This window comes from Lemur catta, chromosome 10 (genome assembly GCF_020740605.2).
Source record: "Lemur catta isolate mLemCat1 chromosome 10, mLemCat1.pri, whole genome shotgun sequence".
Classification (NCBI taxonomy): Eukaryota; Metazoa; Chordata; class Mammalia; order Primates; family Lemuridae; genus Lemur; species Lemur catta.
This window is the reverse complement of record NC_059137.1, coordinates 15,003,242-15,018,274: the sequence shown is the minus strand read 5'-3', so window position 1 is coordinate 15,018,274 and position 15,033 is coordinate 15,003,242. Positions and strand designations below refer to the sequence as shown.

The 15,033-nt window shown below is 36.6% G+C and overlaps 1 protein-coding gene across 9 annotated transcripts in view; it reads right to left on the bottom strand.

Annotated features, from left to right (window-relative positions):
• The window catches only part of C5 (complement C5), a 109,591-nt gene that overhangs the window by 52,996 nt on the left and 41,562 nt on the right, over nt 1-15,033 (bottom strand). For 7 of the 9 annotated variants that reach the window (XM_045563051.1, XM_045563049.1, XM_045563053.1 and 4 more), the window contains exons 21-26: nt 13,246-13,473; nt 11,851-11,911; nt 8,253-8,342; nt 6,632-6,844; nt 6,102-6,177; nt 1,545-1,704 (exon numbers count right to left, since the gene is read on the bottom strand). In XM_045563051.1, coding sequence (XP_045419007.1) covers nt 1,545-1,704; nt 6,102-6,177; nt 6,632-6,844; nt 8,253-8,342; nt 11,851-11,911; nt 13,246-13,473 — 828 coding nt within the window. Of the gene's footprint in view, nt 1-1,544; nt 1,705-6,101; nt 6,178-6,631; nt 6,845-8,252; nt 8,343-11,850; nt 11,912-12,261; nt 12,332-13,245; nt 13,474-15,033 lie in introns of those variants that run through there. The other 2 variants (XM_045563058.1, XM_045563057.1) reach the window with 2 other exon arrangements.

Below are 15,033 nucleotides of genomic sequence, written 5' to 3'. Positions count from 1 at the left end.
TTTTCAACTCCCCCTATCTAGGTTAGATCCTCAGCTTTCAATGAAACTCTATTTCCCTTTTCTTAACATGTATCACACACTTGAAATTACTTAATAGCTGACATTTCTGCTGGATTGTAAGCTGTATGGCCTCAGTGACCACACCTGTTTTGTTCACTGTTGTGTCCTTGCCATCTAGCACTTAGTATGCATTCAACAGATATTTATTGAATAAATAAATGCACGTACAGACATATACATTGATTAGAGTTGCTAGTATTTATACTAGCATTTATACCCCACCTTCTTTACCAGTGTATGAGCTCCTTTGTGGCAGGAATACTATCTGGGGTCCAACCTTTCCACCCCTTCTGCCCCACCATGCCCAAAATAGTCCCTTGTATGTATTGAGATACTCAGTGAGTGGTTATTCAATGAATGCAGATAGATGGACGGATGGATGAGTATCTTAAGAAAAAAGAGTTGTAGTATTTTACTCTTCAAATAGCACCTAGATGATGTCCATTGCCCCATTTCTTGTGGGAGTTCTAATCTGCTATTGTTACAACTGAGGACCACTATGAGAGCCAATGTCAGCCATGGAGGTCACTCATGACTGGTAAGAAAGGGATTGGATTGGGGCAGCCAGAAAAAAAAGAGATTCTGTTGAATTTTAAAGAAACATTCTAAGGAATAGATGATATAGAGATATCTTGGAGTGATATTATAATTACAGATGCTCCTCAACTTATGATGGGGTTATGTCCTGATAAACTCATCATAAATTTAAAATATTCTAAATTGAAAATGTGTTTAATACACCTAACCTAGCTAATATCATAGCTTAGTCTAGCCTATTTAAACATGCTCAGAACACTTACATTAGCCTACAGTTGGGCAAAATCATCTAATTCAAAGCCTATTTTATAATAAAATACTGAATATATCATGTAATTTGTTAAATACTGTACTGAAAGTGAAAAACAGAACGGTTATATGAGTACTAGAAGTACAATTTCTACTGAATGCATGTTTCTTTCACACCATCATAATATTGAGGACCGTTTGTACTTTTTAATTCAAGCTTGTATGTAGATTCTAATCTCAAAATCACTTTGTTGTACTTTTTAATAAATTGGCCCCCATCTTTCTCACTAACAGGATATAAATAGGGTCCCATCTTTCATGACAACACCTTGCAACCTTGACCTGTAAGAAGGCTCTGAACTTCAGGTACAGATTCATATCGAGGGTAGGCAGACAAATTAGTATATTTTACTCATTGTGAGATCTCTGGAATTTATGCCCTGTGAACAATGAATGTCTGTCATGCAAGATGTCTAAGATATCACTTATCTGACCTCTAGTGAACTTTCTGAAGATCTTGTCACTTCAGATAGTGTGGGAAGACCTTTTGTATTCTTTGCTTGTTCACAAAAGGAGTTTCTTGCAGGATTATATATACTTTTTTCCTTTCTTCTTTTTCAGCCTCCCATAAAAGGATGAGAATGAAACTCAAAATTGTCAGTGAAACTACTGCTAATTTGTACATCTGGTTTCCTTACCTGTAATTTTATTGGTTGATACTGGGAATTTTCCTTGAAAGCTCCATTTTCTAATTGACAATTCTCAACCAGCCACAATAAAGAATTACAAATTGAATTTTGGTTCTGTTCTACATATCTATTTACTTGTCCAAGTACTCTTAAAGCAAAAGCTGTTAACCTTTAAGACAAAAGAAAATAAATAAATATTTAGAACATTGAATCCCTTTTGGCTTTTGGTTTATAAGGTGTTTTAGTTTATACAATTTTATTCTTTAAAAAAAAGTAACATTTTAAATATGCAATTCCAAAGTAAGTCACTATTTTACAAGGGAAGGGAAGATTTTGGAAGCTCTCCAAAGCATTCAGTCAACAAATGTGAACAGCACGTCTTCTGTGATTACAACATTGTTAGCTAGTACACAAGCTAAAAATTGATTCCTGATGATAAAAAAAAAAAACTCCCTAAAGCTAAAGATAACAGAGGTGAAATAAATAGCTTTGAGTCAAGGCACTGCCTCATGAACAACAGACATGAAAGAGTAAAATATTAAAATTCTAGATTGTGAAATTTGTACATGCCATGGAATGTAAGTTCCTATCTGTGGCCTGAATTCCCCTTCCCTACATTCTCTGGAGCGTTTATCTTTTTCCCTTTTGAATGATGCCATTGACACAGAACTCACTACCTCACAAGGAAGCTTTAATGATCATGATTACTTAGTCAAAAAGTAATTTCAGTCTCTACTAATATCCATCAAAGAGCATCAGAGAGGATGGAATTCATACCCTCTATGACGCCTCTTCAATTTCTCAGCTGCCCAAGAGCCCCAATCCTGAGATTCAGACCACTCGACTCCCCATCCCCCACTTCCTCTCACATAAAATTTGTTCTATCTTTGTGTTCATTTTCATTTTTAAAATGTATTTTAAGCAATTTTTTTCAAGAGGTAAAACCCTCAGGTAATTCAAAGGTCCAAAAGCATAAAAGGATATATAAGAAAGTCTCCCTCCTGCTCCATCCCCCATAGAAGGCTATTGTTGTTTCTCATGCATTCTTCCAAATAATAAATACAAGAATATAGTCTTCCTGTCTACCTTTCCCAACCATACACAAATAGTAGAATATTGTTTACATTATTCTGTACTTGGCTTTTTTTTATTTAATAATATACCTTGGAGATCTATATTAATATATAAAGTTTCCTCATATTTTTTACAAATGATTTTATACATTAAATTACATTTGGTAATCTGTACATTTGGTACAGATGCACCAAAACTATGTTAGTCATTTCCCTATCTATAGACATTTAGGTTGTTTTGATCTTTGCTCTAACAGCCTTAATTATTTTAAAAAATATTTTTTTGATATAAATTGGAACTTGCCTCTCCACAACTAGGTGCCTTTTCCTAATTCTTCCTCTGGAGACATCAAAAGTTCATTTTCTATCCTGCTGACTTTCAGGGGAAAGAATTGAGATCTCCTCTTCCTTTAATCTCCCATGATGCTCCCAAGGAGCAGGAATGCTTCCATGGATTGGTCATGTTCAAGGGCACTCACATTTTCAAGGATTGGCCTGAATGTTATATTGGGCTTTCTTGGGATTTTGGCCTTTGGAAGTCTCTTTTCTGTTGGCAGGTTAGGGAGGCCTATGAGTGTAGTCAGACTGCGAGGCTGACTATTAGCCACTTGGCCAATTATGTACCATCTCTGTGCTTCAGTTTCATCTCTGAAAAAAGGCAATGGCAATACATGGGAAAAGGTCACTCACCTCCTGGAATTAATTATAAGGATTAAATGTATGGATACACTTAAAATAGTTCTGGCTTACAATAAGTATTCATCAGTTGTAAGCTCTTATCTCTCATTCTCTTTGGTACTCTTAGGTGCCCCAGCCCCAGAGTCCTCAAGGAGTGAGTGTCTATACAGCTCTTCTCTAGTATCGAAGCAAATACATCTTGCTTTAGCTTTTTGTGTTCTCCTCTTCTCATTGACCTGTCTCTTGTAGACTGGCTTGAAATTTAAAATTTAAGAGAGGCTTGGAGGAAAGGAGAAAGAGCAGGCTATTTGACCTGTTTTTGTTCTAGATCCTAGACTACCTGTAAAAGTTCTTCACATACTCTAGTTTAGCTCTTCAAGTTTTAAAATAAGGTCTAGGACTAAAATAGTAGAAAAGAATTTTTAAAGTTATTTTGAAGAGAAATCTGGCAAAATCTTGCAAAACTGAAAATGTACATGCCTTATGTTGCACCAATTCCATCTCTTGGGATAGAGAAACTGTCACACATGTACACAAAGAGACATATGAAGATGTTCATTGCTGTATTGTTCATTATAGTAAAAATTGGAAATGACTGTCCATCAAAATGAGAATGGATAAAGAATATATGATACATGATATATTTGCAAAGAGAAATACTGCATGGCAATGAAAAGGGATGAGCTAGATTTACCTATATTGCTAGACCTACAAAACTAACTATTGAAGGAAAAGGCAAGTTGCAGAATGATAAGTATAGTACTAGTTATGATCATTTAAAAACACAAAAGGGACCCTATATAAATTCATATATATGTATATAAAGGATTAGAAATGGTCTGGAAAGATACACAAACTCATGCTAGTTAATGTCCTTGGGGGGAAGTAGATGAGAATAAGATGGAAACTTGTGTTAAAAGGAAAAGCTTGAACTATATCTGTAATGTTTTCTTTTTAAAAGGGAAGACTATGCTAATATGAAAATATTCACAGTAATTAATTTTGGGTTTTGTTAATATGAGCGATATTTGTACTTTTTCTGTATTGTCTCTGTATTTCTCAAAAGAAATGTTTGAGGGTATTCAGTGCCAGATACTTTCTTCTATGTATATTATTTCTTTCAAGGAACTTGTGGAGTTGGGTCTAGAACAGTACTCAAGTGTTCCTATGTTTCTGGATGAACATCATCCAGTCAGCCTTGCCCCAGGCTCTAGAAGGCTCTGGGTGTTTACTGAGAGGTTGTTGCACCTCCCCATGGGGACTTTTGTTCTCCAGGCATCTATTTTCCAGGTCCTGTTGTGGCAGTTTCCCAGTTTTCATTGACACCCACATCCACTCCTGAATGCTGGGGCTTCTCCTCTGCTTTGCATGCTCCAGGGTCTGGGAGTCTTTTTGAATGCACCACCCACACTTGGTCAGACCCAATTCTAAGGTACAATCTGTGGCACTTGGTAATTGTTGGAGATACAGCCAAAAGGAGAGGGAAGAGTCAAAAACCTAGCGATGATTCTGACGTGATCAATGCGGGGCAAAGTGTAGGGTATTGCTGCGTACTGATCATGAGAATAGAGAAATGTGTTTGAGAAAGAAGAGAATGAATTTGGCAGCAATTATGTTTGAAGGGCCTTTGGCTTCCAGTCACCTAGAAATGTGGATCTGGAACTTAGGAAAGAAGTTGTTAGGCCTTGAGATATTGATTACAAGTCATGAGCAAAAATGAGATTGTACAAGGACAAATTACAGAAAGTAAGAGCACTGAAGATGAAATTCTGGGGACTCTTATTTAAATGGCAAAATCTAAAAGTAAATTATTCTAGGTTGTAAATTTCTTAAATGTGTTTCATATAGAACCTACAAAACACCTGGCACATTGTATTTTTATTAAATATTTTTTCAAAGCATGATAATATTTTTTGAAAATAGACTACTATAAGGAATTTTAATCAGTTCAGACTGTGTTTCCCTCAAATCACTAGAATTATGGAAATTGTTTCACTGAATAAATATTGAGAACCTACTATGTGCCGGCTAGGTACCAGATGCTAGGAATACTCAGAACTGCTTACGTGGAGCTTATATCCTAGTGAGGAAGACGGGCAATAAGTGGAATAAGTAAAGATGTTAGTAATACATGCTAAGGAGAAACAGAACATGGGGGGAAGGAAATGAGGTATTGGGATGGGTTGTGATTTTAGATATCATGATATAGCACAGTTCTTACTGAGAAGGTGACTTTGGTAAAGACCTGAGGGAAATAAGGCCACCAGCCATGGTTAAACCGAGGGAGGAGCACTCCAGACAGAGGGAACAGTCAGTGCAAAGGCCCTGAAGTGGAGGGAAGCAGTGGGTAGGAGATAAGGTGGGAGACCAGAGGGGGGCGCAGAGCTTTGTAGATCACAATAAAAAGTTTGGTTTTTACTCCGGATAAGATGGGAAGGATTTTGAGTGGCACGACCTAATGTGCTTGAACAGGTTCACTCCAGCTGCTGCTGTGCTGAGTACAGACTGAAGAGGAGCAAGGGCTGAGGCAGGAATACTAGAGGCTAGTGCAAGACGCCAGATGAGCAATGAAAGTGGCTTGGCCCAGCATGGTGTGGTGGAGTTGGTGAGAAGCAGTCAAATTCAGGATATATTTTGAAGCCACAGCCAAACATTTCTGCTGGATCAGATGTGGATTGTAGAAAGAGAGGGGAGTGAAGGATGACGAGGCTTTCGGCCTAAGCAATGGAAGGAATGGAGTTTCCATTACGGCTGTTACTCTTTCGTTAATGAATCAACTACTGTATGAAAACACAAGTCAAAACCTTCTACTTACCAAGTGCTAGCACTTCCACCCTTCCACACACTGTAAGAAAAGTCAGCATTTCTGTAGGACATGACGCTCACCATTCCTAAGAGGCACCAGGAAAAGAACACAGTGCTTCAGTGACCCCATTTCTACTCAAAGAGCCCTTTACCAGCCCCTGGGAATGGTAAACTTCCTTTGGTGTTGGGCAGCAAGCATGTGTTCGGTGGCCAACACTGACTTCTCAAAGGAAGTATATGAATTGCTTGAATAGGGAATTATCAAGCAGAACATTCTGATCTCATTCAAAGAGGAAGGAAGTATTCTGTAGAACTTGGAAGGCAGGTGTCTTGTCTCTCATCCAGGCATTTTGGCACGTTAAGCCAAAATGCTACAGAAATAGTATTTATTTATATGGTAGAGTCCTCCTCATGATTTTTTTTTGACTAAAATGTTTTTACAATTAACCTTTATATAATTCATAACTTAAATATTAGTTTAATTAAAATATTAGTTCAAAAATCACTAGATTTTTATGTGAAATAGCTTTTTTTTTTTACCTTCTTTTAATTTTTTCTTCAGGTTCTGTTTTTTAGTTAATGAGTTCGGATGAAAAATGTTCCAATGATTTCCTGCTTCCAGGTAGTGGTAAACATAGAATATTGGGACAATGCTCATCAGCTCTGCCTCTGCACTCCCCTTTGGGAGGTGGGTTAGGATATCGATGCCTTCCTGACTTAGAACTGCAGACAGGACCTCACCGATAAGTAGTCCTGAAACAAAAAAGAAATCAAAGTAGACACAACCATTTTCTATCAACTTCTAACAGTATATTCTAAAGAGGGAAGAGTAACCTTCTCTATTCTTCCCTTTTTATCTAGGCAGTTGACTTGCTTCTCAGAAATAGGGTGAGAAGAAAAGATCTGGTTAGGAATATGAATTGAAAAGAAACAATAACAACAAAAAAGAAGATTTAAAAATATCACTAAAATATGGTGGGAGATAATGTAATATGATGGACAGGTTACTGGCAGAGAACATGGCAAATTAGTTGTCATTCAACCTGATAGCCTTAGACATTGTAAACCATGTTAACCATCCCTTCCCAGGAAGCAAGGCAAAGAGCCCAAACAGCAAGTGCTGTGACTACTCTGTCTGTAACTCACCATGTAATCTTGGGCAAGCCCTTTTTTTCATATCCAACAAAAGGGTTGCACATGGTCAAAAAGTTCCTTTCCAGTACTAACATGCTGTGATTCCAAGATTTTATCTGAGATAAAACGTAATCAGGACAGTCTATCATTTTGAATGACATGTTATTAAATTATAAAGGCTGGAGAGCAGGCAAAACCTACCAAACAAGTCACTTCTGCAAATGTAATGGAAGGGAGAGAATCTCTGCTATAGTTTGAATGTATACGTCCCTCCAAGATTCATATATTGAAACCTAATCACCAAAGCAATGGTATTAGAGGGTGAGGCTTTTTGAGAATCAGTTAGGTCATGTGGGCTCGGCCTTCATGAATGGGTTTAATGACCTTATAAAAGAGGAGTGAAGGAGCTGTCCATCCCTTTTTGCTCCTTTGGCTTCTGCCATCTACCACTTGAGGATGCAGCAACAAGGGGCCGTCTTGGAGGCAGAGGGAGCCCTTGCCGGACACTGAATCGGCTGGTGCCTTGTTCTTAGACTTCCCAGCCTCCAGAACTGTGAGAAATAAATTTCTGATCTTTATAAATTACCCAGTCTCGGGTATTTTATTTCAGCAGCATAAATGGACTTAGAAAACCCTTCTGGGACCGGTACTTCAGCAGAGCAGAGCTGTTCTCTTGGGGCCACTTACAGGTCGTATAGTCTTCTCTGGAGCAGGACTGGACCATGGAAAGTTTTTTAAGTCTAAAAGCAGCTGCACTCCCGTTTTAGAGAAGTCTTTGGGCCAATGACAGCCCCCATCCTCCATCATGGGAAAAGGAATCTCCATTTAAATCACGCCAGTGGGGGAAGACAGTTGGAAAAGTGATCAAATGTTTCAAGGTGGTGGTGGGTGGGGGTAGGGTACTCCCAGAGGTGGGTTTGTATGCTACTGAGCAAGGAAGTGGAGAAACAGAGTAATCATGAGGATATTTGACTTTTGTTTGAAGAAAAAGTGAAATAGGAAATAAAAATGGCATTTGTTAATTTACCTTTTACACTCAAAATCCTTTTGACTTTTGTTTTGGGGACCATATCTAATGGTATCCTGTATGGGAACTCCTTTCGTCTGCTGATGACACCTGTAATTTAAAAAATGTACATTTACACAGAGTTCCTAGAAGGCTATTTTCAGATTATTTAAAGTACATATACCTCCAAAATTTTTTTCAGAATAAAAGATGCTTTTTATAATAACACTATTAAAATTTTACAAGAAAGAAGTCACTGAGGAGTTTTATCAAACCTTGGGCTTGTATAGTTTCTTTAAATAAAGTATTAAATTTGGCTATAAGCTTACTGGTCATTATAAAAGATGAAATAAATAGGTTATATAAATCTTACTCAGCAGTAAAAGGTAGAATGCCATTTTTTCCAAAACAAGAAAATTGTTCCTAGAACTGAAATCTAAAAATAACCAACATGTAATTTCTTGTCAAGGATATATGAACATTAGCTCCACTGGGAATCATGACCTGAAATTCTTTCCACTTTTTCCTCTCAGTTTAATTTAGGATATTTTTTTCCCTAGGTGTACAATAATTGAGTTTTTGGCATACTGGTATCAGAGAATTTTTCTATTGAAAGCACTGGTTTATGTCATAAAAATGATAACATTTATCATTCTACTGATACAGCATCAAGCACTTTACTAAGCTCTTTAAATGCATTTGGATTGTCACAACAACCCTTTATTCAAGGTCTATTTTTATTATTTTAATTTTATAGATGAAGTTGAGGCTTAGAAAGAACTAGTACAAATGGAACTGCAATCTGAACTCAGGAAGTTTTACTGCAGAGCCCACAGTAGTCACTACCAAGAGACTCCACCTCCCATTGTCCTGCTAAGGAAGCTCTGAGGGCAGGAATCATCTCTTATACAAGATGTGGTACTTGGCACAGTCTCTGGCACATAGAAGATGCTTTAAAAATGAGTGACATTTTGCAATTTAGTGGACAAGCCACATGGCTTTGCCGCAGATGCAGAAACATTCCTTGTGAAAATTCTTTCTTCATTAACCCTTAGTAAATGCTGAGGTTATAATATAAAAATAAAACTCAATGAAGACATTTATAGGCTTGCATTGTGGTTGAACGAGCATGTTTATAAGATAAAATTATGATGGATTTGGCTCAAAGGTTTATTGTTGCTCAAAGAAGTACATCAGAGGCAAAATCAAGAAGAAATAAACAAGAAACCTCAAATGGAAAAGAGAAAAAAGTGCAAGAGATATGATTAGGCAATTGACAGATGGGAAGTCCAAATAGCCAACTAGTATATGAAGAAATGTTTAAAATCACTAGTAACCAGAAGAACCCAAATTAAAACAATAATAAGATATCACTTTATACCCATCAAAAATGCCACATTTTAGACACAGAATTAACACCAAGTGTTGGTGAGGATGTGGAGAGATGAGAACCCTCATGAACTGCTGGTGGGAGTATAGTCATTCTGAAGAGCAATATTGCAGAAGTAAATAACATGAAATATGTGTATGTCCTTTGACCCAGCAGTCCCACTCCTGGAGATATATATATATTCATTCCAGATAAATACATATTTTTCAAGAGAAATTTATAAGGATATTCACTGCAGTGTTTTTTATGGTAGTGGAAAATCCATCACTAGGAGAGGGGTAAGTAAAATTATGGGGCAACATACTCTGAAATTCTGTGTCAGAAGAAATGAATTAAATGTACATATAGCAATAGAGATATTTCTTTTAAATTGAGTATTGAGTTTAAAGTCTTAAGAAATAAGATAGGATCTATAACACAACATGTTTTATATATGTTAAAAAGATATGCACACAAAACAATATTGCCTCCCTATTCAAGGACATGTATCAAACACATTTGAGGTGTGCATTTGAAGGGAGGGAAATGGGAGTGGGATCATGGATGAAGGAAAAAATAAAACATGCGAGAGGCCTGCCCAGACCAACGAGGATGATCTTGCCAGGATGTGAGGGAGCTTAACTCTCTGCATTTGAGATATGAAAAGAGTTGGGAGAAAAGGGCTTGTCAGAGAAAGAAAGTAGAAACTAAAAACTAGAGCTAGTTTTGAGTATTGAGTCTCTGTATTTAGTCTCTTTTTAAGCTGATATCACACAATTTTCACTACTATTACTTTATAATTGGTTCTGATACCTCATTCTCCCTCACTAATATTTTCTTTTCAGACTTCCTTTAACATTATTGTCCACTTACTTTTCCAAATACATCTTAGCCTTTTAAGAAACTGAATTCTGTAAAGTATCATACTAGTATAATAATTTCAATATACATATATTGTAAGTCTCTAATAAAATCTCAGAAATAACCTAGACAGGACTGATGGTCATCTTTTTCCTCTTTAGCTCTCTAGAAAGCAAGAAAGCTGCCTAAATATAAGTTGTCTAAGATGATAAGGAAAAAAGTCATATGATAAGACTGGGAAGGAGTATAGATTTTTTTAAACCAAAATTTCTCCAGAAAGATTTATTCCCAGATAAAAAATCACTCCCATCTTGTGGCCCTGATGTTCACACCTAGGATGAGAAAGACAAGGCTGCTTTGCAAAACTGTTTGCAATAATGTCAGTATAGGAAGTATCAGTGGTGAAAAGGAAGAGAGGCCAAAGGACACAGTGGCTCTGAGGCTTGACGTAACTGCATGAAGCCAAACCCCTAGAACTTGTAACATCTCTACGCATAGATTATTCACAATGGGCAGACTGGGAGGAGGTCTGTGTGAAGGTAAAATTAGAGAAATAAGTTAGCACGTGGCTATATGTATATAGGGCGGATTTTTCATTTTATTACTCTACTGAAGTCATCCTTATTCATTTCATGATACTCAGCTGATTTAAAATGTAAAGGGTATTAATTCTTTGCTTCTCAGAGGAAATAACATTCTGAGTATAGTCCTCCTGATTTGTAAGTAAATGTTTTTTCCCACAGCTATATCACTGAAAGAAAACAAAAATGATTTGATACAATGGCAAGATAAATTGTAAGGATTTAATAAAAACTACTGCAGTCTGTCTTTTTTAGTTGAAAAGAAAAGAATTATTAATTGAGCACATTCTAAATTTCATAAAAACATGCATATGTATTTAGGCCTTGATTCAGTGCTCAAATGTTTGCAAAATTCTAGCTTTGAGAAGATTTAGAGTATCTCAATTGAAAGAAAAGCGGGGAAGCAGGAGTAAGGAGGAATGGGTTTAAGCAATTAATCAGCATTATTGTGTTTTCAAATAATACATGTTAAGTTATGTAAATGACTTTTTCTTAAGTGTTCTTTAGATTGATAGTTCTATAATAAAATATTATTGTGATGGATAGAAAATGACTAATATATAAGGGAAGTCATGCAATTATTACTATTTCAATGCTTTGCATTTAAAATTAGTGGAATTATTTTACTTTAGTCTCAGTCATCCAGATTATGATACAGCAAATCCTACCAAGAAAGGCAGTGATCTAAGAAGCGGATATTTCTGATTCTAGACAATTAACATTTTGAAAAATAGTGTTTTAAGTGATATTACACTTTAATTTCTAGAGCCAAAAGACAACATATGAAATAAAAACTCATTTTGCCTACCATAAATACCCTTAGGGTCCAAGGTAACACCAGAATAGCTTTCCCTTTTGACACCTTCTGGCTAAAATAAAGGCAGAAAACATTCAGTTGAGAATATAATTAAATTTATATGACCTGCATTCCCTGGATCAACTTTTCTGGACCATTTTTCCAATTAAAAAATCTCTTTTTTTGGAAAAGGCAAAGTGTGTATAAATACTTACATGCACACATGCATGAATAAGATTTTACATCTATTTGCATATTGATCACAGCAAACACTTAAATAGAAGTTATTATAAGCCAGATAATTGATCTAAGTGCTTTGTATGTATTAGCTCATTTAACCTCTAAAAAAACCTCTATGAGGTAGGTGCTATTATCACTTCTATTTGACAGATGAGGAAATTGACACACATGGAGATCAAGTACCTTATCCAGTGTCACACTAGTAGGAAGTGGTGGAGCCAGGTTTCAAAGCCAGGAAGCCTCACTCCAGAGTCTGTGTGTGGAACCATGATGCAAGGATGCATAAGAACATGCCTTGCACACAATAAGTCAATACATGTTCACTGAAGTAAATTTCAGAGCTAAAAACAGAACTCAGAGAAGGAAGAGCCAGGAAGACCCAGCCTGTCATTAACTAGCCACATGACCCTTGGCAGGAATCTTATCTTTTTTCAATTAATATGTTTTTAAATGAATAATGTCCTCATTTCTCTTTCTGAGGAATTCTTTATTTTCTTGAAGGTATATTTCTTTTTTTTAATTTCAGTATATTATGGAGGTAATATTTTTAATTGACAAATCATAATTATATAAGAATCTTAATAAGATAACATGAAAACACTCAACAGACTGTGGGTAAACAGTATTTAACAAATAATGGATGTCTTCCTTTTTTGACCTGTTTATTTATTTACAAAATGGAAAATTTTCTAGACTCCAAGTTCTTTAAACTCAAGAGCCATGTCTTATTTATTGCTTTTTCTCCAGTATCTAGCAAAATGTCTGGCACACTGATTTCAAGACATACTTTCTGAATGTGTTGGGACAAAAAAAACCTGGGAAGATATGTACCAAATTGTTAAAACTGGGTATCTCTGAGTGTGGGAATTATTAATAACTTTTATTTTTTCTCCATGGATTTTCAGTATTCTATATTTTCTACAATAAGCAAATGTTATTATTTAAAACTCTTAAGGATAATTTTAGACTTACAGAAAAATTACAAGAATAGTACCCAAAAAATCTAGGATAACCTCCATCCAGATTCCACATTTAACATTTTGTTATATTTATGTTATTGTTTCTCTCTCTCACTCTCAGAATTGTTTAAGCAAAAGTTGTTGATAACTTTTTTCCAGAATGAAAAACCATTTTTTAAAAGAATCATAAAAAGCATGTTTTTCTTACCACCACTCGTAATGTTTTTACTAAGATTTCTCTTCCAAATGAAGTCTCCAGTGAAAAGTTGATGTTGTGGAGGCCAATTTCCAGAGGAAGCACGCTGAAGGTCACCAAGTGACTGGAGGAGCCCTCTATTCTCTGGCGCACACACTTGGAGGGCTTTGTCCCGTGGGGATCAGTGGCTGGGCCTCCTGATGTGCAGATTCCCTCCACAGCAGACATTTTAACACAGAACTAAAATACCATGAGCGAAGAATTATATCAAAGTATTTTACCTCTAAGAAAGTTTACCCTGATTATGCTTGTCTGGATACCAACTCTCCACTGGTGCTTTAACAATTTTCAGAGAACCCCTTAGATTCCAAGGCATAGGAGAAAGCTCCTGTCAGATTTCTTGATATATATACACAAGTTGCTGTAGGGCTTAGCATTGTGAAAGGATGTCTAGAAAACTCAGCACTAGCTCAGCACTAATCTTACCTTCCTTAGACTGCTACCTACTAAATTAGGTCCAAAGCTGCTGTCATAAGTACTTTGTTCATACCGTTGTGATAGCACTTGCTATACTCTTTACACATTTGTATGGTAGACAGTGGGAGCCTCAGGCTCAGGTACTCGTTTATTTTTCTTTTATTCACCTTTGCATCTTTTACCTCAGCTGCTGATATTCAATAAATGATGGTTTGATGAAAGACTGATAATCCCATATCTTGGCATTCAAGGCCCTGCCCAATATGTCCCCACTTTATTTTTCCAATCTTATCAATTTCCTACTTGTATCCCATTTTAGAACTAAACTCTGGCTCCAGAAAGACCTAGATTCAAATCTTGACTATCCTCTTATCAGCTGTGGGAACAGGTTGCATGAACTCTCGAATCCTCCGTTTCCTCATCTTTGTAATGGGAGTAATAATAGTGGCCCACTGATTCTGGTTCAAATAGTGAATATTTTTCATCTTCCCTACAAAATCTAGTGAACTGACAGAATAGAGAACTATACCCTAAAGAACAAATCTATAAAATCCAGTATAGATCAAGCAGGTAAACAAGACAGAGCACTAACATTCCACAACTAATTTTGAGGAATTTCTTAAAAATGGAAAATTCCTTTTCCCTCTCAACTATCTTCTTGGGAAACACAACAGCCAGGGGAGTGGGGCAGGAGTTAAAGAAGGTTATTGGGTCACCTGTGGCCAATGATTCCCCCAGGATAGTGGGTGGAGGGTGGGGAAGGGTAGATATAGAAGTCATTTGATAAAATTCAACATAATTTCATTATAAAAACCTTTAGTAAATTGGGCATAGGAAGGAACTTTTGAAACTGATGGAGAACATCAATAAAAAATATACAGTGGTGGTTCTGGTTTCAGTAATAGCTAAGTACCTTGTATTGCACAACACTTCTTCAAAAATAACCATAAACTCTAGACAAGATATATACTAAAACAAACTCCCTAAATACACTACAGAGTGGAAGGGAAGGTGGCACTTGGGAGAAGAGAATGACACTGGGTAAGTGCCCTATTTTTTATAGCTTTAACCTGAAGGCAGGCATCATCGGTACCTTGAGGAGAGGCTAAAACCCCAGTGGCAACCTGCCATCTAACTGGGAGGTTTTAGACAGAGGAGAGAGTATGGGGTAGCCACCATAGCTGCAGAGTGAAGAAGCTTCAAGCTCTGTGCATAATCTTTGCTCAAACTTGGCCAACCCTTGAACTGGCATCCCTGAACCCTGAACACAGCACAGACTCCAAGCATCCAAGCTTAGGCTAAAATACTGAACTGAGATTTTAG